The sequence below is a fragment of the Oncorhynchus masou genome, chromosome 13, assembly GCF_036934945.1.
Source record: "Oncorhynchus masou masou isolate Uvic2021 chromosome 13, UVic_Omas_1.1, whole genome shotgun sequence".
Lineage (NCBI taxonomy): Eukaryota > Metazoa > Chordata > Actinopteri > Salmoniformes > Salmonidae > Oncorhynchus > Oncorhynchus masou.
This window is the reverse complement of record NC_088224.1, coordinates 2,823,954-2,850,453: the sequence shown is the minus strand read 5'-3', so window position 1 is coordinate 2,850,453 and position 26,500 is coordinate 2,823,954. Positions and strand designations below refer to the sequence as shown.

General features: G+C 51.2%; 1 protein-coding gene across 1 annotated transcript in view; it reads right to left on the bottom strand.

Annotated features, from left to right (window-relative positions):
* LOC135551653 (CUB and sushi domain-containing protein 2-like) overlaps positions 1 to 26,500 on the bottom strand; it is a 947,993-nt gene that overhangs the window by 184,802 nt on the left and 736,691 nt on the right. The window contains 3 exon segments of the mRNA XM_064982833.1: positions 18,680 to 18,889; positions 21,854 to 21,970; positions 25,247 to 25,316. Of these exon segments, the coding sequence (XP_064838905.1) occupies positions 18,680 to 18,889; positions 21,854 to 21,970; positions 25,247 to 25,316 (397 nt within the window).

Sequence of the window (26,500 nt, the reverse complement as noted above, 5' to 3'; positions counted from 1 at the left end):
GTGTTGCAGTGTTTTAATTTGTGATCTTGATACCATCAATACAGAACCAGGAAGAGGTAGCATCAATACAGAACCAGGAAGAGGTAGCATCAATAAAGAACCAGGAAGAGGTAGCATCAATACAGAACCAGAAAGAGGTACCATCAATACAGAACCAGGAAGAGGTATCATCAATACAGAACCAGGAAGAGGTACCATCAATACAGAACCAGGAAGAGGTACCATCAATACAGAACCAGGAAGAGGTATCATCAATACAGAACCACGAAGAGGTACCATCAATACAGAACCAGGAAGAGGTACCATCAATACAGAACCAGGAAGAGGTATCATCAATACAGAACCAGGAAGAGGTACCATCAATACAGAACCAGGAAGAGGTACCATCAATACAGAACTAGGAAGAGGTACCATCAATACAGAACCAGGAAGAGGTACCATCAATACAGAACCAGGAAGAGGTATCATCAATACAGAACCAGGAAGAGGTACCATCAATACAGAACCAGGAAGAGGTATCATCAATACAGAACCAGGAAGAGGCACCATCAATACAGAACCAGGAAGAGGTACCATCAATACAGAACCAGGAAGAGGTATCATCAATACAGAACCAGGAAGAGGCACCATCAATACAGAACCAGGAAGAGGTACCATCAATACAGAACCAGGAAGAGGTACCATCAATACAGAACCAGGAAGAGGTATCATCAATACAGAACCAGGAAGAGGTATCATCAATACAGAACCAGGTAGAGGTATCATCAATACAGAACCAGGAAGAGGCTGAGCAGAATGCATTTTGTTGTGAGACAGACATAGACAACAAAAGGAAACACTTCGTTCATGAGAATGTTGTTTACTGAGAATGACATGGAATGGCCTCCTCCATTAGAGGACAGTGTGGTAGACACAGAATGGCCTCCTCCATTAGAGGACAGTGTGGTAGACACAGAATGGCCTCCTCCATTAGAGGACAGTGTGGTAGACACAGAATGGCCTACTCCATTAGAGGACAGTGTGGTAGACACAGAATGGCCTCCTCCATTAGAGGACAGTGTGGTAGACACAGAATGGCCTCCTCCATTAGAGGACAGTGTAGTAGACACAGAATGGCCTCCTCCATTAGAGGACAGTGTAGTAGACACAGAATGGCCTCCTCCATTAGCAGACAGTGTAGTAGACACATAATGGCCTCCTCCATTAGAGGACAGTGTTGTAGACACAGAATGGCCTCCTCCATTAGAGGACAGTGTGGTAGACACAGAATGGCCTCCTCCATTAGAGGACAGTGTGGTAGACACAGAATGGCCTCCTACATTAGAGGACAGTGTGGTAGACACAGAATGGCCTCCTCCATTAGAGGACAGTGTTTATAGACACAGAATGGCCTCCTCCATTAGAGGACAGTGTAGTAGACACAGAATGGCCTCCTCCATTAGAGGACAGTGTGGTAGACACAGAATGGCCTCCTCCATTAGAGGACAGTGTGGTAGACACAGAATGGCCTCCTCCATTAGAGGACAGTGTAGTAGACACAGATTGGCCTCCTCCATTAGAGGACAGTGTGGTAGACACAGAATGGCCTCCTCCATTAGCAGACAGTGTAGTAGACACAGAATGGCCTCCTCCATTAGAGGACAGTGTAGTAGACACAGAATGGCCTCCTCCATTAGCAGACAGTGTGGTAGACACAGAATGGCCTCCTCCATTGGTGGAATGTATAGTAGACACAGAATGGCCTCCTCCATTGGCAACCAGTGTAATAGACACAGAATGGCCTCCTCCATTAGAGGACAGTGTAGTAGACACAGAATGCCCTCCTCCATTAGCAGACAGTGTAGTAGACACAGAATGGCCTCCTCCATTAGAGGACAGTGTGGTAGACACAGAATGGCCTCCTCCATTAGAGTACAGTGTGGTAGACACAGAATGGCCTCCTCCATTAGCAGTAGACACAGAATGGCCTCCTCCATTAGTAGTAGACACAGAATGGCCTCCTCCATTAGTAGACAGTGTGGTAGACACAGAATGGCCTCCTCCATTAGCAGACAGTGTAGTAGACACATAATGGCCTCCTCCATTAGAGGACAGTGTAGTAGACACAGAATGGCCTCCTCCATTAGAGGACAGTGTGGTAGACACAGAATGGCCTCCTCCATTAGAGGACAGTGTGGTAGACACAGAATGGCCTCCTCCATTAGAGGACAGTGTGGTAGACACAGAATGGCCTCCTCCATTAGAGGACAGTGTGGTAGACACAGAATGGCCTCCTCCATTAGAGGACAGTGTGGTAGACACAGAATGGCCTCCTCCATTAGAGGACAGTGTGGTAGACACAGAATGGCCTCCTCCATTAGAGGACAGTGTGGTAGACACAGAATGGCCTCCTCCATTAGAGGACAGTGTAGTAGACACAGAATGGCCTCCTCCATTAGCAGACAGTGTAGTAGACACAGAATGGCCTCCTCCATTAGAGGACAGTGTGGTAGACACAGAATGGCCTCCTCCATTAGAGGACAGTGTGGTAGACACAGAATGGCCTCCTCCATTAGAGGACAGTGTGGTAGACACAGAATGGCCTCCTACATTAGAGGACAGTGTGGTAGACACAGAATGGCCTCCTCCATTAGAGGACAGTGTTTATAGACACAGAATGGCCTCCTCCATTAGAGGACAGTGTAGTAGACACAGAATGGCCTCCTCCATTAGAGGACAGTGTGGTAGACACAGAATGGCCTCCTCCATTAGAGGACAGTGTGGTAGACACAGAATGGCCTCCTCCATTAGAGGACAGTGTAGTAGACACAGATTGGCCTCCTCCATTAGAGGACAGTGTGGTAGACACAGAATGGCCTCCTCCATTAGCAGACAGTGTAGTAGACACAGAATGGCCTCCTCCATTAGAGGACAGTGTAGTAGACACAGAATGGCCTCCTCCATTAGCAGACAGTGTGGTAGACACAGAATGGCCTCCTCCATTGGTGGAATGTATAGTAGACACAGAATGGCCTCCTCCATTGGCAACCAGTGTAATAGACACAGAATGGCCTCCTCCATTAGAGGACAGTGTAGTAGACACAGAATGCCCTCCTCCATTAGCAGACAGTGTAGTAGACACAGAATGGCCTCCTCCATTAGAGGACAGTGTGGTAGACACAGAATGGCCTCCTCCATTAGAGTACAGTGTGGTAGACACAGAATGGCCTCCTCCATTAGCAGTAGACACAGAATGGCCTCCTCCATTAGTAGTAGACACAGAATGGCCTCCTCCATTAGTAGACAGTGTGGTAGACACAGAATGGCCTCCTCCATTAGCAGACAGTGTAGTAGACACATAATGGCCTCCTCCATTAGAGGACAGTGTAGTAGACACAGAATGGCCTCCTCCATTAGAGGACAGTGTGGTAGACACAGAATGGCCTCCTCCATTAGAGGACAGTGTGGTAGACACAGAATGGCCTCCTCCATTAGAGGACAGTGTGGTAGACACTGAATGGCCTCCTCCATTGGCAACCAGTGGGGTAGGCACTGAATGACCTCCTCCATTAGAGGACAGTGTGGTAGACACAGAATGGCCTCCTCCATTAGAGGACAGTGTGGTAGACACAGAATGGCCTCCTCCATTAGAGGACAGTCTAGTAGACACAGAATGGCCTCCTCCATTAGAGGACAGTGTAGTAGACACAGAATGGCCTCCTCCATTAGAGGACAGTGTGGTAGACACAGAATGGCCTCCTCCATTAGAGGACAGTGTGGTAGACACAGAATGGCCTCCTCCATTAGAGGACAGTGTGGTAGACACAGAATGGCCTCCTCCATTAGAGGACAGTGTGGTAGACACTGAATGGCCTCCTCCATTAGAGGACAGTGTGGTAGACACAGAATGGCCTCCTCCATTAGTAGACAGTGTGGTAGACACAGAATGGCCTCCTCCATTAGAGGACAGTGTGGTAGACACAGAATGGCCTCCTCCATTAGAGGACAGTGTGGTAGACACAGAATGGCCTCCTCCATTGGTGGAATGTATAGTAGACACAGAATGGCCTCCTCCATTGGTGGAATGTATAGTAGACACAGAATGGCCTCCTCCATTGGCAACCAGTGTAGTAGACACAGAATGGCCTCCTCCATTAGAGGACAGTGTAGTAGACACAGAATGCCCTCCTCCATTAGCAGACAGTGTAGTAGACACAGAATGGCCTCCTCCATTAGAGGACAGTGTGGTAGACACAGAATGGCCTCCTCCATTAGCAGACAGTGTAGTAGACACAGAATTGCCTCCTCCATTAGCAGACAGTGTAGTAGACACAGAATGGCCTCCTCCATTAGCAGACAGTGTAGTAGACACAGAATGGCCTCCTCCATTAGCAGACAGTGTAGTAGACACAGAATGGCCTCCTCCATTAGCAGACAGTGTAGTAGACACAGAATGGCCTCCTCCATTAGAGTACAGTGTGGTAGACACAGAATGGCCTCCTCCATTAGCAGTAGACACAGAATGGCCTCCTCCATTAGTAGTAGACACAGAATGGCCTCCTCCATTAGTAGACAGTGTGGTAGACACAGAATGGCCTCCTCCATTAGCAGACAGTGTAGTAGACACATAATGGCCTCCTCCATTAGTAGACAGTGTGGTAGACACAGAATGGCCTCCTCCATTAGAGGACAGTGTGGTAGACACAGAATGGCCTCCTCCATTAGAGGACAGTGTGGTAGACACAGAATGGCCTCCTCCATTAGAGGACAGTGTAGTAGACACAGAATGGCCTCCTCCATTAGAGGACAGTGTGGTAGACACAGAATGGCCTCCTCCATTAGAGGACAGTGTGGTAGACACAGCATGGCCTCCTCCATTAGAGGACAGTGTAGTAGACACAGAATGGCCTCCTCCATTAGAGGACAGTGTGGTAGACACAGAATGGCCTCCTCCATTAGAGGACAGTGTGGTAGACACAGAATGGCCTCCTCCATTAGAGGACAGTGTAGTAGACACAGAATGGCCTCCTCCATTAGAGGACAGTGTGGTAGACACAGAATGGCCTCCTCCATTAGCAGACAGTGTGGTAGACACAGAATGGCCTCCTCCTTTGGTGGAATGTATAGTAGACACAGAATGGCCTCCTCCATTAGAGGACAGTGTGGTAGACACAGAATGGCCTCCTCCATTAGTGGACAGTGTGGTAGACACAGAATGGCCTCCTCCATTAGAGGACAGTGTGGTAGACACAGAATGGCCTCCTCCATTAGAGGACAGTGTGGTAGACACAGAATGGCCTCCTCCATTAGAGGACAGTGTGGTAGACACAGAATGGCCTCCTCCATTAGCAGACAGTGTAGTAGACACAGAATGGCCTCCTCCATTAGCAGACAGTGTAGTAGACACAGAATGGCCTCCTCCATTAGAGGACAGTGTGGTAGACACAGAATGGCCTCCTCCATTAGAGGACAGTGTGGTAGACACAGAATGGCCTCCTCCATTAGAGGACAGTGTAGTAGACACAGAATGGCCTCCTCCATTAGAGGACAGTGTGGTAGACACAGATTGGCCTCCTCCATTAGAGGACAGTGTGGTAGACACAGAATGGCCTCCTCCATTAGAGGACAGTGTGGAAGACACAGAATGGCCTCCTCCATTAGAGGACAGTGTGGTAGACACAGAATGGCCTCCTCCATTAGAGGACAGTGTGGTAGACACAGAATGGCCTCCTCCATTAGAGGACAGTGTGGTAGACACATAATGGCCTCCTCCATTAGAGGACAGAGTGGTAGACACAGAATGGCCTCCTCCATTAGAGGACAGTGTGGTAGACACAGAATGGCCTCCTCCATTGGTGGAATGTATAGTAGACACAGAATGGCCTCCTCCATTAGAGGACAGTGTGGTAGACACAGAATGGCCTCCTCCATTGGTGGAATGTATAGTAGACACAGAATGGCCTCCTCCATTAGAGGACAGTGTAGTAGACACAGAATGGCCTCCTCCATTAGAGGACAGTGTGGTAGACACAGAATGGCCTCCTCCATTAGAGGACAGTGTGGTAGACACAGAATGGCCTCCTCCATTAGAGGACAGTGTAGTAGACACAGATTGGCCTCCTCCATTAGAGGACAGTGTGGTAGACACAGAATGGCCTCCTCCATTAGCAGACAGTGTAGTAGACACAGAATGGCCTCCTCCATTAGCAGACAGTGTGGTAGACACAGAATGGCCTCCTCCATTGGTGGAATGTATAGTAGACACAGAATGGCCTCCTCCATTGGCAACCAGTGTAGTAGACACAGAATGGCCTCCTCCATTAGAGGACAGTGTAGTAGACACAGAATGCCCTCCTCCATTAGCAGACAGTGTAGTAGACACAGAATGGCCTCCTCCATTAGAGGACAGTGTGGTAGACACAGAATGGCCTCCTCCATTAGAGTACAGTGTGGTAGACACAGAATGGCCTCCTCCATTAGCAGTAGACACAGAATGGCCTCCTCCATTAGTGGTAGACACAGAATGGCCTCCTCCATTAGTAGACAGTGTGGTAGACACAGAATGGCCTCCTCCATTAGCAGACAGTGTAGTAGACACATAATGGCCTCCTCCATTAGAGGACAGTGTAGTAGACACAGAATGGCCTCCTCCATTAGAGGACAGTGTGGTAGACACAGAATGGCCTCCTCCATTAGAGGACAGTGTGGTAGACACAGAATGGCCTCCTCCATTAGAGGACAGTGTGGTAGACACTGAATGGCCTCCTCCATTGGCAACCAGTGGGGTAGGCACTGAATGACCTCCTCCATTAGAGGACAGTGTGGTAGACACAGAATGGCCTCCTCCATTAGAGGACAGTGTGGTAGACACAGAATGGCCTCCTCCATTAGAGGACAGTGTAGTAGACACAGAATGGCCTCCTCCATTAGAGGACAGTGTAGTAGACACAGAATGGCCTCCTCCATTAGAGGACAGTGTGGTAGACACAGAATGGCCTCCTCCATTAGAGGACAGTGTGGTAGACACAGAATGGCCTCCTCCATTAGAGGACAGTGTGGTAGACACAGAATGGCCTCCTCCATTAGAGGACAGTGTGGTAGACACTGAATGGCCTCCTCCATTAGAGGACAGTGTGGTAGACACAGAATGGCCTCCTCCATTAGTAGACAGTGTGGTAGACACAGAATGGCCTCCTCCATTAGAGGACAGTGTGGTAGACACAGAATGGCCTCCTCCATTAGAGGACAGTGTGGTAGACACAGAATGGCCTCCTCCATTGGTGGAATGTATAGTACACACAGAATGGCCTCCTCCATTAGAGGACAGTGTGGTAGACACAGAATGGCCTCCTCCATTAGAGGACAGTGTGGTAGACACTGAATGGCCTCCTCCATTAGAGGACAGTGTGGTAGACACAGAATGGCCTCCTCCATTAGTAGACAGTGTGGTAGACACAGAATGGCCTCCTCCATTAGAGGACAGTGTGGTAGACACAGAATGGCCTCCTCCATTAGAGGACAGTGTGGTAGACACAGAATGGCCTCCTCCATTGGTGGAATGTATAGTACACACAGAATGGCCTCCTCCATTGGTGGAATGTATAGTAGACACAGAATGGCCTCCTCCATTGGCAACCAGTGTAGTAGACACAGAATGGCCTCCTCCATTAGAGGACAGTGTAGTAGACACAGAATGCCCTCCTCCATTAGCAGACAGTGTAGTAGACACAGAATGGCCTCCTCCATTAGAGGACAGTGTGGTAGACACAGAATGGCCTCCTCCATTAGCAGACAGTGTTGTAGACACAGAATTGCCTCCTCCATTAGCAGACAGTGTAGTAGACACAGAATGGCCTCCTCCATTAGAGGACAGTGTGGTAGACACAGAATGGCCTCCTCCATTAGAGGACAGTGTGGTAGACACAGAATGGCCTCCTCCATTAGAGGACAGTGTGGTAGACACAGAATGGCCTCCTCCATTAGAGGACAGTGTTTATAGACACAGAATGGCCTCCTCCATTAGCAGACAGTGTAGTAGACACAGAATGGCCTCCTCCATTAGCAGACAGTGTGGTAGACACAGAATGGCCTCCTCCATTGGTGGAATGTATAGTAGACACAGAAGGGCCTCCTCCATTGGCAACCAGTGTAGTAGACACAGAATGGCCTCCTCCATTGGTGGAATGTATAGTAGACACAGAAGGGCCTCCTCCATTGGCAACCAGTGTAGTAGACACAGAATGGCCTCCTCCATTAGCAGACAGTGTAGTAGACACAGAATGGCCTCCTCCATTAGCAGACAGTGTGGTAGACACAGAATGGCCTCCTCCATTGGTGGAATGTATAGTAGACACAGAAGGGCCTCCTCCATTGGCAACCAGTGGGGTAGGCACGGAATGACCTCCTCCATTAGAGGACAGTGTGGTAGACACAGAATGGCCTCCTCCATTAGAGGACAGTGTGGTAGACACAGAATGGCCTCCTCCATTAGAGGACAGTGTGGTAGACACAGAATGGCCTCCTCCATTGGTGGAATGTATAGTAGACACAGAATGGCCTCCTCCATTAGAGGACAGTGTGGTAGACACAGAATGGCCTCCTCCATTGGTGGAATGTATAGTAGACACAGAAGGGCCTCCTCCATTAGAGGACAGTGTGGTAGACACAGAATGGCCTCCTCCATTGGCAACCAGTGGGGTAGGCACGGAATGACCTCCTCCATTAGAGGACAGTGTGGTAGACACATAATGGCCTCCTCCATTAGAGGACAGTGTGGTAGACACAGAATGGCCTCCTCCATTAGAGGACAGTGTGGTAGACACAGAATGGCCTCCTCCATTAGAGGACAGTGTAGTAGACACAGAATGGCCTCCTCCATTAGAGGACAGTGTGGTAGACACAGAATGGCCTCCTCCATTGGTGGAATGTATAGTAGACACAGAATGGCCTCCTCCATTGGCAACCAGTGTGGTAGACACAGAATGGCCTCCTCCATTGGTGGAATGTATAGTAGACACAGAATGGCCTCCTCCATTGAGGACAGTGTGGTAGACACAGAATGGCCTCCTCCATTGGTGGAATGTATAGTAGACACAGAAGGGCCTCCTCCATTGGCAACCAGTGGGGTAGGCACGGAATGACCTCATCCATTAGAGGACAGTGTGGTAGACACAGAATGGCCTCCTCCATTAGAGGACAGTGTGGTAGACACAGAATGGCCTCCTCCATTAGAGGACAGTGTGGTAGACACAGAATGGCTTCCTCCATTAGAGGACAGTGTGGTAGACACAGAATGGCCTCCTCCATTAGAGGACAGTGTGGTAGACACAGAATGGCCTCCTCCATTAGAGGACAGTGTGGTAGACACAGAATGGCCTCCTACATTAGAGGACAGTGTGGTAGACACAGAATGGCCTCCTCCATTGGCAACCAGTGTAGTAGACACAGAATGGCCTCCTCCATTAGCAGACAGTGTAGTAGACACAGAATGGCCTCCTCCATTAGCAGACAGTGTGGTAGACACAGAATGGCCTCCTCCATTGGTGGAATGTATAGTAGACACAGAAGGGCCTCCTCCATTGGCAACCAGTGGGGTAGGCACGGAATGACCTCCTCCATTAGAGGACAGTGTGGTAGACACAGAATGGCCTCCTCCATTAGAGGACAGTGTGGTAGACACAGAATGGCCTCCTCCATTAGAGGACAGTGTGGTAGACACAGAATGGCCTCCTCCATTGGTGGAATGTATAGTAGACACAGAATGGCCTCCTCCATTAGAGGACAGTGTGGTAGACACAGAATGGCCTCCTCCATTGGTGGAATGTATAGTAGACACAGAAGGGCCTCCTCCATTAGAGGACAGTGTGGTAGACACAGAATGGCCTCCTCCATTGGCAACCAGTGGGGTAGGCACGGAATGACCTCCTCCATTAGAGGACAGTGTGGTAGACACATAATGGCCTCCTCCATTAGAGGACAGTGTGGTAGACACAGAATGGCCTCCTCCATTAGAGGACAGTGTGGTAGACACAGAATGGCCTCCTCCATTAGAGGACAGTGTAGTAGACACAGAATGGCCTCCTCCATTAGAGGACAGTGTGGTAGACACAGAATGGCCTCCTCCATTGGTGGAATGTATAGTAGACACAGAATGGCCTCCTCCATTGGCAACCAGTGTGGTAGACACAGAATGGCCTCCTCCATTGGTGGAATGTATAGTAGAAACAGAATGGCCTCCTCCATTAGAGGACAGTGTGGTAGACACAGAATGGCCTCCTCCATTGGTGGAATGTATAGTAGACACAGAAGGGCCTCCTCCATTGGCAACCAGTGGGGTAGGCACGGAATGACCTCATCCATTAGAGGACAGTGTGGTAGACACAGAATGGCCTCCTCCATTAGAGGACAGTGTGGTAGACACAGAATGGCCTCCTCCATTAGAGGACAGTGTGGTAGACACAGAATGGCTTCCTCCATTAGAGGACAGTGTGGTAGACACAGAATGGCCTCCTCCATTAGAGGACAGTGTGGTAGACACAGAATGGCCTCCTCCATTAGAGGACAGTGTGGTAGACACAGAATGGCCTCCTACATTAGAGGACAGTGTGGTAGACACAGAATGGCCTCCTCCATTGGCAACCAGTGGGGTAGACACAGAATGGCCTCCTCCATTAGAGGACAGTGTGGTAGACACAGAATGGCCTCCTCCATTGGTGGAATGTATAGTAGACACAGAATGGCCTCCTCCATTGGTGGAATGTATAGTAGACACAGAATGGCCTCCTCCATTGGCAACCAGTGTGGTAGACACAGAATGGCCGCCAGGTGTGTGCAGTTTCCTCCTCTCTGCTGGGTTTGTCTACAATCCCAATCCCAGATCCAGTAACACATCGCTGTGACCCTGTAACTCATTCATCAGGCTGTCTGAGTATTCTACAGACATTTGCAGCATCAGAGTGAAATGACTTCATTTCCACTCTCTCTTTCTCCCTGTCTCTCTTACTTTCTCTCTCTCTACCTCTCTCACACTCTTTCTGTCTTTTATCCTCCCTCACTCTCCCTTCATCTCTCACTTTCTCTTCAATCATAAAGGTTTTCTTGGGAGAGAAAAAGTGAAAAAAGATGCCGAATTGGCTTCTTCAGCGAGTACCTGAGTTTGATGCAGTCATCAAACTGTTCATTTTTTCGTTGGAAACAAAAGCAAGATGACTAAATAAATAGATATTTTCCTGGATCAGAGCATCCTTTGCGAGCGATAAGTAAAGCATTGCAAAATGGGGCATTTCTAAATATAATGTTTTGTTTACATGACAATATGAACATCATTCTGGAGATGACAGATAGAAGCCACCTTCCAATTTACCGCTCATTCACCGAATCACAATATCAAGTTTTAAGCACCTTTGTGCCGTAGCTCTGCAGATAACGGTTTTTCATTTCTGTTTGCTGGGGTGGAGAGAGGAGGGAGGGGTTTCTGGGGTGGAGAGAGGAGGGAGGGGTTTCTGCCTTCTGGGGTGGAGAGAGGAGGGAGGGGTTTCTGTCTTCTGGGGTGGAGAGAGGAGGGAGGGGTTTCTGTCTTCTGGGGTGGAGAGAGGAGGGAGGGGTTTCTGCCTTCTGGGGTGGAGAGAGGAGGGAGGGGTTTCTGTCTTCTGGGGTGGAGAGAGGAGGGAGGGGTTTCTGCCTTCTGGGGTGGAGAGAGGAGGGAGGGGTTTCTGTCTTCTGGGGTGGAGAGAGGAGGGAGGGGTTTCTGTCTTCTGGGGTGGAGAGAGGAGGGAGGGGTTTCTGCCTTCTGGGGTGGAGAGAGGAGGGAGGGGTTTCTGCCTTCTGGGGTGGAGAGAGGAGGGAGGGGTTTCTGCCTTCTGGGGTGGAGAGAGGAGGGAGGGGTTTCTGCCTTCTGGGGTGGAGAGAGGAGGGAGGGGTTTCTGCCTTCTGGGGTGGAGAGAGGAGGGAGGGGTTTCTGCCTTCTGGGGTGGAGAGAGGAGGGAGGGGTTTCTGTCTTCTGGGGTGGAGACATAGGGAGGGGTTTCTGCCTTCTGGGGTGGAGAGAGGAGGGAGGGGTTTCTGCCTTCTGGGGTGGAGAGAGGAGGGAGGGGTTTCTGCCTTCTGGGGTGGAGACAGAGGGAGGGGTTTCTGCCTTCTGGGGTGGAGAGAGGAGGGAGGGGTTTCTGCCTTCTGGGGTGGAGACAGAGGGAGGGGTTTCTGCCTTCTGGGGTGGAGAGAGGAGGGAGGGGTTTCTGCCTTCTGGGGTGGAGACAGAGGGAGGGGTTTCTGGGGTGGAGAGAGGAGGGAGGGGTTTCTGCCTTCTGGGGTGGAGAGAGGAGGGAGGGGTTTCTGCCTTCTGGGGTGGAGAGAGGAGGGAGGGGTTTCTGCCTTCTGGGGTGGAGACAGAGGGAGGGGTTTCTGCCTTCTGGGGTGGAGACAGAGGGAGGGGTTTCTGTCTTCTGGGGTGGAGAGAGGAGGGAGGGATTTCTGTCTTCTGGGGTGGAGAGAGGAGGGAGGGGTTTCTGCCTTCTGGGGTGGAGAGAGGAGGGAGGGGTTTCTGCCTTCTGGGGTGGAGAGAGGAGGGAGGGGTTTCTGCCTTCTGGGGTGGAGGGAGGAGGGAGGGGTTTCTGCCTTCTGGGGTGGAGACAGAGGGAGGGGTTTCTGCCTTCTGGGGTGGAGAGAGGAGGGAGGGGTTTCTGCCTTCTGGGGTGGAGAGAGTAGGGAGGGGTTTCTGCCTTCTGGGGTGGAGAGAGGAGGGAGGGGTTTCTGCCTTCTGGGGTGGAGGGAGGAGGGAGGGGTTTCTGCCTTCTGGGGTGGAGGGAGGAGGGAGGGGTTTCTGCCTTCTGGGGTGGAGAGAGTAGGGAGGGGTTTCTGTCTTCTGGGGTGGAGAGAGGAGGGAGGGGTTTCTGGGGTGGAGAGAGGAGGGAGGGGTTTCTGGGGTGGAGAGAGGAGGGAGGGGTTTCTGCCTTCTGGGGTGGAGACAGAGGGAGGGGTTTCTGCCTTCTGGGGTGGAGGGAGGAGGGAGGGGTTTCTGCCTTCTGGGGTGGAGAGAGTAGGGAGGGGTTTCTGTCTTCTGGGGTGGAGAGAGGAGGGAGGGGTTTCTGGGGTGGAGAGAGGAGGGGGAGGGGTTTCTGGGGTGGAGAGAGGAGGGAGGGGTTTCTGCCTTCAGGGGTGGAGACAGAGGGAGGGGTTTCTGTCTTCTGGGGTGGAGAGAGTAGGGAGGGGTTTCTGTCTTCTGGGGTGGAGAGAGGAGGGAGGGGTTTCTGCCTTCTGGGGTGGAGAGAGGAGGGAGGGGTTTCTGCCTTCTGGGGTGGAGACAGAGGGAGGGGTTTCTGCCTTCTGGGGTGGAGACAGAGGGAGGGGTTTCTGCCTTCTGGGGTGGAGACAGAGGGAGGGGTTTCTGCCTTCTGGGGTGGAGACAGAGGGAGGGGTTTCTGCCTTCTGGGGTGGAGAGAGCAGGGAGGGGTTTCTGCCTTCTGGGGTGGAGAGAGGAGGGAGGGGTTTCTGCCTTCTGGGGTGGAGAGAGGAGGGAGGGGTTTCTGCCTTCTGGGGTGGAGAGAGGAGGGAGGGGTTTCTGCCTTCTGGGGTGGAGAGAGGAGGGAGGGGTTTCTGCCTTCTGGGGTGGAGAGAGGAGGGAGGGGTTTCTGCCTTCTGGGGTGGAGAGAGGAGGGAGGGGTTTCTGCCTTCTGGGGTGGAGAGAGGAGGGAGGGGTTTCTGCCTTCTGGGGTGGAGAGAGGAGGGAGGGGTTTCTGCCTTCTGGGGTGGAGAGAGGAGGGAGGGGTTTCTGCCTTCTGGGGTGGAGAGAGGAGGGAGGGGTTTCTGTCTTCTGGGGTGGAGAGAGGAGGGAGGGGTTTCTGCCTTCAGGGGTGGAGAGAGGAGGGAGGGGTTTCTGCCTTCTGGGGTGGAGACAGAGGGAGGGGTTTCTGGGGTGGAGAGAGGAGGGAGGGGTTTCTGCCTTCTGGGGTGGAGAGAGGAGGGAGGGGTTTCTGCCTTCTGGGGTGGAGAGAGGAGGGAGGGGTTTCTGCCTTCTGGGGTGGAGACAGAGGGAGGGGTTTCTGCCTTCTGGGGTGGAGAGAAGAGGGAGGGGTTTCTGCCTTCTGGGGTGGAGACAGAGGGAGGGGTTTCTGCCTTCTGGGGTGGAGAGAGGAGGGAGGGGTTTCTGCCTTCTGGGGTGGAGAGAGGAGGGAGGGGTTTCTGCCTTCTGGGGTGGAGAGAGGAGGGAGGGGTTTCTGTCTTCTGGGGTGGAGAGAGGAGGGAGGGGTTTCTGCCTTCTGGGGTGGAGAGAGGAGGGAGGGGTTTCTGCCTTCTGGGGTGGAGGGAGGAGGGAGGGGTTTCTGCCTTCTGGGGTGGAGAGAGGAGGGAGGGGTTTCTGTCTTCTGGGGTGGAGAGAGGAGGGAGGGGTTTCTGTCTTCTGGGGTGGAGAGAGGAGGGAGGGGTTTCTGCCTTCTGGGGTGGAGAGAGGAGGGAGGGGTTTCTGCCTTCTGGGGTGGAGAGAGGAGGGAGGGGTTTCTGCCTTCTGGGGTGGAGAGAGGAGGGAGGGGTTTCTGTCTTCTGGGGTGGAGAGAGGAGGGAGGGGTTTCTGTCTTCTGGGGTGGAGACAGAGGGAGGGGTTTCTGCCTTCTGGGGTGGAGAGAGGAGGGAGGGGTTTCTGTCTTCTGGGGTGGAGAGAGGAGGGAGGGGTTTCTGTCTTCTGGGGTGGAGACAGAGGGAGGGGTTTCTGCCTTCTGGGGTGGAGAGAGGAGGGAGGGGTTTCTGCCTTCTGGGGTGGAGGGAGGAGGGAGGGGTTTCTGTCTTCTGGGGTGGAGAGAGGAGGGAGGGGTTTCTGTCTTCTGGGGTGGAGAGAGGAGGGAGGGGTTTCTGCCTTCTGGGGTGGAGAGAGGAGGGAGGGTTTTCTGTCTTCTGGGGTGGAGAGAGGAGGGAGGGGTTTCTGCCTTCTGGGGTGGAGACAGAGGGAGGGGTTTCTGCCTTCTGGGGTGGAGAGAGGAGGGAGTGGTTTCTGTCTTCTGGGGTGGAGAGAGGAGGGAGGGGTTTCTGCCTTCTGGGGTGGAGACAGAGGGAGGGGTTTCTGCCTTCTGGGCTGGAGACAGAGGGAGGGGTTTCTGCCTTCTGGGGTGGAGACAGAGGGAGGGGTTTCTGCCTTCTGGGGTGGAGAGAAGAGGGTGGGGTTTCTGTCTTCTGGGGTGGAGAGAGGAGGGAGGGGTTTCTGCCTTCTGGGGTGGAGAGAGGAGGGAGGGGTTTCTGTCTTCTGGGGTGGAGAGAGGAGGGAGGGGTTTCTGTCTTCTGGGGTGGAGAGAGGAGGGAGGGGTTTCTGCCTTCTGGGGTGGAGAGAGGAGGGAGGGGTTTCTGCCTTCTGGGGTGGAGAGAGGAGGGAGGGGTTTCTGCCTTCAGGGGTGGAGAGAGGAGGGAGGGGTTTCTGCCTTCTGGGGTGGAGACAGAGGGAGGGGTTTCTGCCTTCTGGGGTGGAGACAGAGGGAGGGGTTTCTGCCTTCTGGGGTGGAGACAGAGGGAGGGGTTTCTGCCTTCTGGGGTGGAGAGAGGAGGGAGGGGTTTCTGTCTTCTGGGGTGGAGAGAGGAGGGAGGGGTTTCTGCCTTCTGGGGTGGAGAGAGGAGGGAGGGGTTTCTGTCTTCTGGGGTGGAGAGAGGAGGGAGGGGTTTCTGTCTTCTGGGGTGGAGAGAGGAGGGAGGGGTTTCTGCCTTCTGGGGTGGAGAGAGGAGGGAGGGGTTTCTGCCTTCTGGGGTGGAGAGAGGAGGGAGGGGTTTCTGCCTTCTGGGGTGGAGACAGAGGGAGGGGTTTCTGCCTTCTGGGGTGGAGACAGAGGGAGGGGTTTCTGCCTTCTGGGGTGGAGAGAGGAGGGAGGGGTTTCTGACTTCTGGGGTGGAGACAGAGGGAGGGGTTTCTGCCTTCTGGGGTGGAGAGAGGAGGGAGGGGTTTCTGCCTTCTGGGGTGGAGAGAGGGGGAGGGGTTTCTGCCTTCTGGGGTGGAGGGAGGAGGGAGGGGTTTCTGCCTTCTGGGGTGGAGGGAGGAGGGAGGGGTTTCTGCCTTCTGGGGTGGAGACAGAGGGAGGGGTTTCTGCCTTCTGGGGTTGAGAGAGGAGGGAGGGGTTTCTGCCTTCTGGGGTGGAGAGAGGAGGGAGGGGTTTCTGTCTTCTGGGGTGGAGAGAGGAGGGAGGGGTTTCTGCCTTCTGGGGTGGAGAGAGGAGGGAGGGGTTTCTGTCTTCTGGGGTGGAGACAGAGGGAGGGGTTTCTGCCTTCTGGGGTGGAGACAGAGGGAGGGGTTTCTGCCTTCTGGGGTGGAGGGAGGAGGGAGGGGTTTCTGTCTTCTGGGGTGGAGGGAGGAGGGAGGGGTTTCTGTCTTCTGGGGTGGAGAGAGGAGGGAGGGGTTTCTGTCTTCTGGGGTGGAGAGAGGAGGGAGGGGTTTCTGCCTTCTGGGGTGGAGACAGAGGGAGGGGTTTCTGCCTTCTGGGGTGGAGAGAGGAGGGAGGGGTTTCTGTCTTCTGGGGTGGAGAGAGGAGGGAGGGGTTTCTGTCTTCTGGGGTGGAGGGAGGAGGGTGGGGTTTCTGTCTTCTGGGGTGGAGGGAGGAGGGAGGGGTTTCTGTCTTCTGGGGTGGAGAGAGGAGGGAGGGGTTTCTGCCTTCTGGGGTGGAGGGAGGAGGGAGGGGTTTCTGCCTTCTGGGGTGGAGGGAGGAGGGAGGGGTTTCTGTCTTCTGGGGTGGAGAGAGGAGGGAGGGGTTTCTGCCTTCTGGGGTGGAGAGAGGAGGGAGGGGTTTCTGTCTTCTGGGGTGGAGAGAGGAGGGAGGGGTTTCTGCCTTCTGGGGTGGAGAGAGGAGGGAGGGGTTTCTGCCTTCTGGGGTGGAGAGAGGAGGGAGGGGTTTCTGCCTTCTGGGGTGGAGAGAGGAGGGAGGGGTTTCTGCCTTCTGGGGTGGAGAGAGGAGGGAGGGGTTTCTGCCTTCTGGGGTGGAGAGAGGAGGGAGGGGTTTCTGCCTTCTGGGGTGGAGAGAGGAGGGAGGGGTTTCTGTCTTCTGGGGTGGAGAGAGGAGGGAGGGGTTTCTGTCTTCTGGGGTGGAGACAGAGGGAGGGGTTTCTGGGGTGGAGAGAGGAAGGATGGGTTTCTGTTTTCTATTTCTACAATTTCCAAAAGATAATCAAACATAAACACAGTACTGTTCACGAGACGTGTTTGTGTCGTCTTGTAGTAGAACCATTTCTAACGTGTTTGTTTTACTGACACTTTGTATGTTGACTTCTCTATTGATGTTGCTTTTATTAAGTTATCGCTGACTTTTCTTAGCGGATGAACAATCTTCACGAATAGAATAATGCGGCGTTTCAGGCCCTGAACGTTACTGTACAAAGACGGCGAATAACAGGGGCTGAGGGACTTACGTTGTAATCTTCCCTTGCTTGGCTAATCATTTGGACCTACAAGATGGCGACGGGGATTCCCCCAAGGGCATAAGGCGAGGGTAAGTGGACGAGGGTGATCCCCCCAAGGGCATAAGGCGAGGGTAAGTGGACGAGGGTGATCCCCCCAAGGGCATAAGGCGAGGGTAAGTGGACGAGGGTGATTCCCCCAAGGGCATAAGGCGAGGGTAAGTGGACGAGGGTGATCCCCCCAAGGGCATAAGGTGAGGGTAAGTGGACGAGGGTGATCCCCCCAAGGGCATAAGGCGAGGGTAAGTGGACGAGGGTGATTCCCCCAAGGGCATAAGGCGAGGGTAAGTGGACGAGGGTGATTCCCCCAAGGGCATAAGGCGAGGGTAAGTGGACGACGGTGATTCCCCCAAGGGCATAAGGCAAGGGTAATTGGACGAGGGTGATTCCCCCAAGGGCATAAGGCGAGGGTAAGTGGACGAGGGTAATTCCCCCAAGGGCATAAGGCGAGGGTAAGTGGACGACGGTGATTCCCCCAAGGGCATAAGGCGAGGGTAAGTGGACGATGGTGATTCCCCCAAGGGCATAAGGCGAGGGTAAGTGGACGAGGGTAATTCCCCCAAGGGCATACGGCGAGGGTAAGTGGACGACGGTGATTCCCCCAAGGGCATAAGGCGAGGGTAAGTGGACGATGGTGATTCCCCCAAGGGCATAAGGCGAGGGTAAGTGGACGAGGGTGATTCCCCCAAGGGCATAAGGCGAGGGTAAGTGGACGAGGGTGATTCCCCCAAGGGCATAAGGCCAGGGTAAGTGGACGAGGGTGATTCCCCCAAGGGCATAAGGCGAGGGTAAGTGGACGAGGGTGATTCCCCCAAGGGCATAAGGCGAGGGTAAGTGGACGAGGGTGATTCCCCCAAGGGCATAAGGCGAGGGTAAGTGGACGAGGGTGATTCCCCCAAGGGCATAAGGCCAGGGTAAGTGGACGAGGGTGTGTCTGTTAAGTGATTTAAGACCTCAGCCTATGACAGGTTTACATCCAAGATCAGTGAAATACTACTGGTGTAACGCAACAAAGACAAATCCATGGGTCCAGATTCATCATTTTCAGTCTACGAGTCAGGTGACTGTTCATTCTCTGATGACATCGTTGTGGAGGACAGGTGGTTTTCTCAGAAATAGTTCACTCCAGGTTGAGTTGAGGGAGATGTTTTCAGACGCCAGTGTGACTCATTCCCAAACCGTGGGGAAAAACAGGCTCTACATTCAGAATTATAGATGGAACCTGTCTATTGAAAATCAAACCTGAGATGTCATCCATTCCATTCCAGTATGTTCATCAATCTCTTACCCTGGTACTCAAACCTGAAGCCTGGCCTGTTCTGGGAGTGGTCGCTATGGAAATACACTGTGGTCTCGTGGGAGGTGGTGAGAAGGGAGGGCGGGACATCCTGGCCACTAAATCGACCAATCACAGTGCTGGTATCCAGGGGCCCATTCCGAATCTCCAGGAAGTCATGGTTGGCCTCGGTGGAGAAGTTTAAGAACTGGACGTGGGCTCCTGGAGTGAAAGAACACAGGTAACCTCAAAAACACAGGCAATGGTTAGAGACAGGTAACCTCAGGAACACAGGTAACCTCAGGAACACAGGTAACCTCAGGAACACAGGTAACCTCAGGAACACAGGTAAGGGTTAGAGACAGGTAACCTCAGGAACACAGGTAACCTCAGGAACACAGGTAACCTCAGGAACACAGGTAACCTCAGGAACACAGGTAACCTCAGGAACACAGGTAACCTTAGGAACACAGGTAACCTCAGGAACACAGGTAACCTCAGGAACACAGGTAACCTCAGGAACACAGGTAACCTCAGGAACACAGGTAAGGGTTAGAGACAGGTAACCTCAGGAACACAGGTAACCTCAGGAACACAGGTAACCTCAGGAACACAGGTAACCTCAGGAACACAGGTAAGGGTTAGAGACAGGTAAATTCAGGAACACAGGTAACCTCAGGAACACAAGTAACCTCAGGAACACAGGTAAGGGTTAGAGACAGGTAACCTCAGGAACACAGGTAACCTTAGGAACACAGGTAACCTCAGGAACACAGGTAACCTCAGGAACACAGGTAACCTTAGGAACACAGGTAACCTCAGGAACACAGGTAACCTCAGGAACACAGGTAACCTCAGGAACACAGGTAACCTCAGGAACACAGGTAAGGGTTAGAGACAGGTAACCTCAGGAACACAGGTAACCTCAGGAACACAGGTAACCTCAGGAACACAGGTAACCTCAGGAACACAGGTAACCTTAGGAACACAGGTAACCTCAGGAACACAGGTAACCTCAGGAACACAGGTGAACACAGGTAACCTCAGGAACACAGGTAACCTCAGGAACACAGGTAACCTCAGGAACACAGGTAACCTCAGGAACACAGGTAACCTTAGGAACACAGTTAACCTCAGGAACACAGGTAACCTCAGGAACACAGGTAACCTCAGGAACACAGGTAAGGGTTAGAGACAGGTAGCCTCAGGAACACAGGTAACCTCAGGAACACAGGTAACCTCAGGAACACAGGTAACCTCAGGAACACAGGTAAGGGTTAGAGACAGGTAACCTCAGGAACACAGGAAACCTCAGGAACACAAGTAACCTCAGGATAACAGGTAAGGGTTAGAGACAGGTAACCTCAGGAACACAGGTAACCTCAGGAACACAGGTAACCTCAGGAACACAGGTAACCTCAGGAACACAGGTAACCTCAGGAACACAGGTAACCTTAGGAACACAGGTAACCTCAGGAACACAGGTAACCTCAGGAACACAGGTGAACACAGGTAACCTCAGGAACACAGGTAACCTCAGGAACAAAGGTAACCTCAGGAACACAGGTAACCTCAGGAACACAGGTAACCTCAGGAACACAGGTAACCTCAGGAACACAGATAACCTCAGGAACACAGGTAACCTCAGGAACACAGGTAACCTCAGGAACACAGGTAAGGGTTAGAGACAGGTAACCTCAGGAACACAGGTAAGGGTTAGAGACAGGTAACCTCAGGAACACAGGTAACCTCAGGAACACAGGTAATCTCAGGAACACAGGTAACCTCAGGAACACAGGTAACCTCAGGAACACAGGTAACCTCAGGAACACAGGTAAGGGTTAGAGACAGGTAACCTCAGGAACACAGGTAAGGGTTAGAGACAGGTAACCTCAGGAACACAGGTAACCTCAGGAACACAGGTAACCTCAGGAACACAGGTAACCTCAGGAACACAGGTAACCTCAGGAACACAGGTAAGGGTTAGAGACAGGTAACATCAGGAACACAGATAAGGGTTAGAGACAGGTAACCTCAGGAACACAGGTAACCTCAGGAACACAGGTAACCTCAGGAACACAGGTAAGGGTTAGAGACAGGTAACCTCAGGAACACAGATAAGGGTTAGAGACAGGTAACCTCAGGAACACAGGTAACCTCAGGAACACAGGTAACCTCAGGAACACAGGTAAGGGTTAGAGACAGGTAACCTCAGGAACACAGGTAAGGTTTAGAGACAGGTAACCTCAGGAACACAGGTAACCTCAGGAACACAGGTAACCTCAGGAACACAGGTAACCTCAGGAACACAGGTAACCTCAGGAACACAGGTAAGGGTTAGAGACAGGTAACCTCAGGAACACAGGTAACTTCAGGAACACAGGTAACCTCAGGAACACAGGTAAGGGTTAGAGACAGGTAACCTCAGGAACACAGGTAACCTCAGGAACACAGGTAAGGGTTAGAGACAGGTAACCTCAGGAACACAGGTAACCTCAGGAACACAGGTAACCTCAGGAACACAGGTAACCTCAGGAACACAGGTAACCTCAGGAACACAGGTAACCTCAGGAACACAGATAAGGGTTAGAGACAGGTAACCTCAGGAACACAGGTAACCTCAGGAACACAGGTAACCTCAGGAACACAGGTAAGGGTTAGAGACAGGTAACCTCAGGAACACAGGTAAGGGTTAGAGACAGGTAACCTCAGGAACACAGGTAACCTCAGGAACACAGGTAACCTCAGGAACACAGGTAAGGGTTAGAGACAGGTAACCTCAGGAACACAGGTAACCTCAGGAACACAGGTAAGGGTTAGAGACAGGTAACCTCAGGAACACAGGTAACCTCAGGAACACAGGTAACCTCAGGAACACAGGTAACCTCAGGAACACAGGTAACCTCAGGAACACAGGTAACCTCAGGAACACAGATAAGGGTTAGAGACAGGTAACCTCAGGAACACAGGTAACCTCAGGAACACAGGTAACCTCAGGAACACAGGTAACCTCAGGAACACAGGTAAGGGTTAGAGACAGGTAACCTCAGGAACACAGATAAGGGTTAGAGACAGATAAACAGAGACTAACATCAGTTGTCTTTCTAATTTATCTCGTTCTATTGCTGGTATTGTGGAGTACTGTACAACAATCACGGCATCTTAGTGAAGGGGGCTCTCTCTCACCGTATCCCACAGCCAGGTAGATTCTCCAGGTACAGTCACTGTTGCTTGGGTAGTTGCCAGGGAAACCAGGGCTAAGGATCATGCCTTCCATCTCCCCCTGGATTCCTCCACATTGAGCTGGACCGAAGCATAGAGAAATGGAGAGGGGGGTCAATGTATTTGGGATAAACCATTACAACCAAAAAGAGTGGTGCCTATTGGTAATAATTACCATCTATGGCATGGCAAGCTGTAATCATGGCAACACCTGACAGACAGAATCTTTGCTCAAATGAATGATTTGTTTTGCATGTGGAGATCTTCTGCTAATACCTGGCCTGGAAAATATAGTATTTTTTTATCATGAAAAGCTCAAAAAAATATGCTTTTGCTCTTTAATAAATTGACACCGCAGGAGCAAGTATATACATGAAATAGGTTAATTCCACTCTCTCAACCATCAAAGGTCTCTCAAGCACCTAAATACCCTACAATACAGCTCTCTAAACCATCAAAGGTCTCTCAAGCACCTAAATACACTACAATACAGCTCTCTAAACCATCAAAGGTCTCTCAAACACCTACAATGTGCAATGCCCATATCAGAGGGATGAGAAACATCTCTTTACCTTCTCTCTACTCTGCTCCCTTGCGTCTCTACACCCTCTCTCCATCACAGCGTTCTTTGAGCTTAAACCACTGATTGATTCAAATGCCACTTTGATTGAAGCGAAGAAACAGGGCTTAAAGGGAATACGATGAGAGAGATAGAAAGAGAGATAGAGAGAGAGGAGAGAGGAGATATGGAGAGAGAGGAGAGAGAGAGATATGGAGAGAGAGGAGAGAGGAGAGAGAGAGGGGGAGAGAGAGGAGAGTGGAGAGAGAGAGAGGAGAGAGAGGAGAGAGGGAGATATGGAGAGAGAGGAGAGAGGAGAGAGGGAGATATGGAGAGAGAGGAGAGAGAGGAGAGAGAGAGGAGAGAGAGAGGGAGATATGAGAGAGAGGAGAGAGCAGAGAGAGAGAGGGAGATATGGAGAGAGAGGAAAGAGAGGAGATAGAGAGAGGAGAGAGAGAGAGTGAGATATGGAGAGAGAGGAGAGAGGGAGATATGGAGAGAGAGGAGAGAGAGAGAGAGGAGAGAGAGGGATATATGGAGAGAGAGGAAAGAGAGATATGGAGAGAGAGGAGAGAGGAGAGAGAGAGGGGGAGAGAGAGGAGAGAGAGAGAGAGGAGAGAGAGGAGAGAGGGAGATATGGAGAGAGGAGAGAGGAGAGAGGGAGATATGGAGAGAGAGGAGAGAGAGGAGAGAGAGAGAGAGGAGAGAGAGAGGGAGATATGGAGAGAGAGGAGAGAGGAGAGAGAGAGAGGGAGATATGGAGAGAGAGGAGAGAGAGAGAGAGGAGAGAGAGAGGGATATATGGAGAGAGAGGAGAGAGGGAGATATGGAGAGAGATGAGAGAGAGGAGAGAAAGAGGGAGATATGGAGAGAGAGGAGAGAGAGGAGAGAGGAGAGAGGGAGATATGGAGAGAGAGGAGAAAGAGAGGAGAGAGGAGAAAGAGGAAGATATGGAGAGAGAGGAGAGAGAGGAGAGAGAGGAGAGAGGAGAGAGAGAGAGGGAGATATGGAGAGAGAGGAGAGAGAGAGGAGAGAGAGAGGGAGATGTGGAGAGAGAGGAGAGAGAGAGAGGGAGATATGGAGAGAGAGGAGAGAGAGGAGAGAGAGAGGGAGATATGGAGAGAGATGAGAGAGATAGGAGAGAGGAGAGAGAGAGGAGAGAGAGGAGAGAGAGGAGAGAGAGGGAGATATGGAGAGAGGAGAGAGAGAGATGGAGATATGGAGAGAGGAGACAGGGATGCAGCGTAAGCCCCACCCTCTTCAACATATATATCAACGAACTGGCGCGGGCACTAGAAAAGTCTGCAGCACCCGGCCTCACCCTACTAGAATCCGAAGTCAAATGTCTGCTGTTTGCTGATGATCTGGTACTTCTGTCACCAACCAAGGAGGGCCTACAGCAGCACCTAGATCTTATGCACAGATTCTGTCAGACCTGGGCCCTGACAGTAAATCTCAGTAAGACCAAATTAATGGTGTTCCAAAAAAGGTCCAGTCACCATTACCACAAATACAAATTCCATCTAGACACTGTTGCCCTAGAGCACACAAAAAACTATATATACCTTGGCCTAAACATCAGCGCCACAGGTAACTTCCACAAAGCTGTGAACGATCTGAGAGACAAGTCAAGAAGGGCCTTCTATGCCATCAAAAGGAACATAAATTTCAACATACCAATTAGGATCTGGCTAAAAATACTTGAATCAGTCATAGAGCCCATTGCCCTTTATGGTTGTGAGGTCTGGGGTCCGCTCACCAACCAAGACTTCACAAAATGGGACAAACACCAAATTGAGACTCTGCACGCAGAATTCTGCAAAAATATCCTCCGTGTACAACGTAGAACACCAAATAATGCATGCAGAGCAGAATTAGGCCGATACCCACTAATTATCAAAATCCAGAAAAGAGCTGTTAAATTCTATAACCACCTAAAAGGAAGCGATTCCCAAACCTTCCACAACAAAGCCATCACCTACAGAGAGATGAACCTGGAGAAGAGTCCCCTAAGCAAGCTGGTCCTGGGGCTCTGTTCACAAACACACCATACAGAGCCCCAGGACAGCAGCACAATTAGACCCAACCAAATCATGAGAAAACAAAAAGATAATTACTTGACACATTGGAAAGAATTAACAAAAAAACATAGCAAACTAGAATGCTATTTGGCCCTACACAGAGAGTACACAGCGGCAGAATACCTGACCACTGTGACTGACCCAAAATTAAGAAAAGCTTTGACTATGTACAGACTCAGCGAGCATAGCCTTGCTATTGAGAAAGGCCGCCGTAGGCAGACATGGCTCTCAAGAGAAGACAGGCTATGTGCTCGCTGCCCCAAAAATGAGGTGGAAACTGAGCTGCACTTCCTAACCTCCTGTCCAACGTATGACCATATTAGAGACACATATTTTGACAACAAATCCAATGTTGATGAACTCTCATATCTACTGGGTGAAATTCCACAGTGTGACATCACAGCAGCAAGATTTGTGACCTGTTGCCACGAGAAAAGGGCAACCAGTGAAGAACACGCACCATTGCAAATAAAACCTACATTTAAGTTGATATATTCTCCCATTTGTACGTTAACAATTTGCACATAAACAATTAACATTTGTGAGTGTAATGTTAAATAATAATTTTTAATAGTTTATTTCACTATTTTTCTATCTTTGTCATTTGCTTTGGCAAAGTAAACATATGTTTCCCATGCCAATAAAGCCATTTGCCATTAAGTGTAAATGAATGAAGAGTCCCCAGTAGAGAAGTATGAGAAGTGAAAAGGTTTTTACCGATGCAGAGCGGAGGAGGGTAATTCCATCGCCTGACCGTCCCTGGCATGCAGGAGATGTGAGAGGTACCCTAGGAAACACACACACACACACACACACACACACACACACACACACACACACACACACACACACACACACACACACACACACACACACACACACACACACACACACACACACACACACACACACAGAGGGAAACACACACACACACACACACACACATAAAAGAAAATTAGCCTCTTTCCATTGTCACTTTACTGTCACATAATTCTATAACACTCAAATCTCTTCTCTCATTACACTCTCCCCTCTATCTCCTCTCTCTACAGTCTCCTCTCTCCTCTCCCGACACTCCCCTCTCTCTACAGTCTCCTCTCCCTACAGTCTCCTCTCCCGACAGTCTCCTCTCCCTACAGTCTCCTCTCCCCTATCTTCTCTCCATAAACTCCCCTCTCTATACAGTCACCTCTCTCAACTCTCCCATCTCCTACAGTCTCCTCTCCTTACAGTCTCCTCTCCCTACAGTCTCCACTCCTTACAGTCTCCTCTCCCTACAGTCTCCACTCCATACAGTCTCCTCTCCCTACAGTCTCCTCTCCCTACAGTCTCCTCTCCCTACAGTCTCCTCTCCCTACACTCCCATCTCCTAGAGTCTCCTCTCCTTATAGTCTCCTGTTTTGTCTTCTATAACTACACCATCTAGAACCAAGGCTCCCCCAGGCCTAACAGAATGGATGTTGCTACTACTACTACTACTACTACTACTACTACTACTACTACTACTACTACTACTACTACTACTACTACTACTACTACTACTACTACTACTACTACCACTACTACTACCACTACTACTGTCTACTACTACTACCACTACTACTGTCTACTACCACTACTACTACTACTACTACTACTACTACTACTACTACTACTACTACTACTACCACTACTACTACTACTACTACTACTACTACTACTACTACTACTACTACTACTACTACTACTACTACTACTACTACTACTACTACTACTACCACCACTACTACTACTACTACTACTACTACTACTACTACTACTACCACTACTACTACTACTAGTAACACTACTAATACTACCACTACCACTACTACTACTACTACCACTACTACCACTACTACTACTACTACTACTACTACCACTACTACTACTACTACTACTACCACTACTACCACTACTACTACTACTACTACTACGACTACTACTACTACT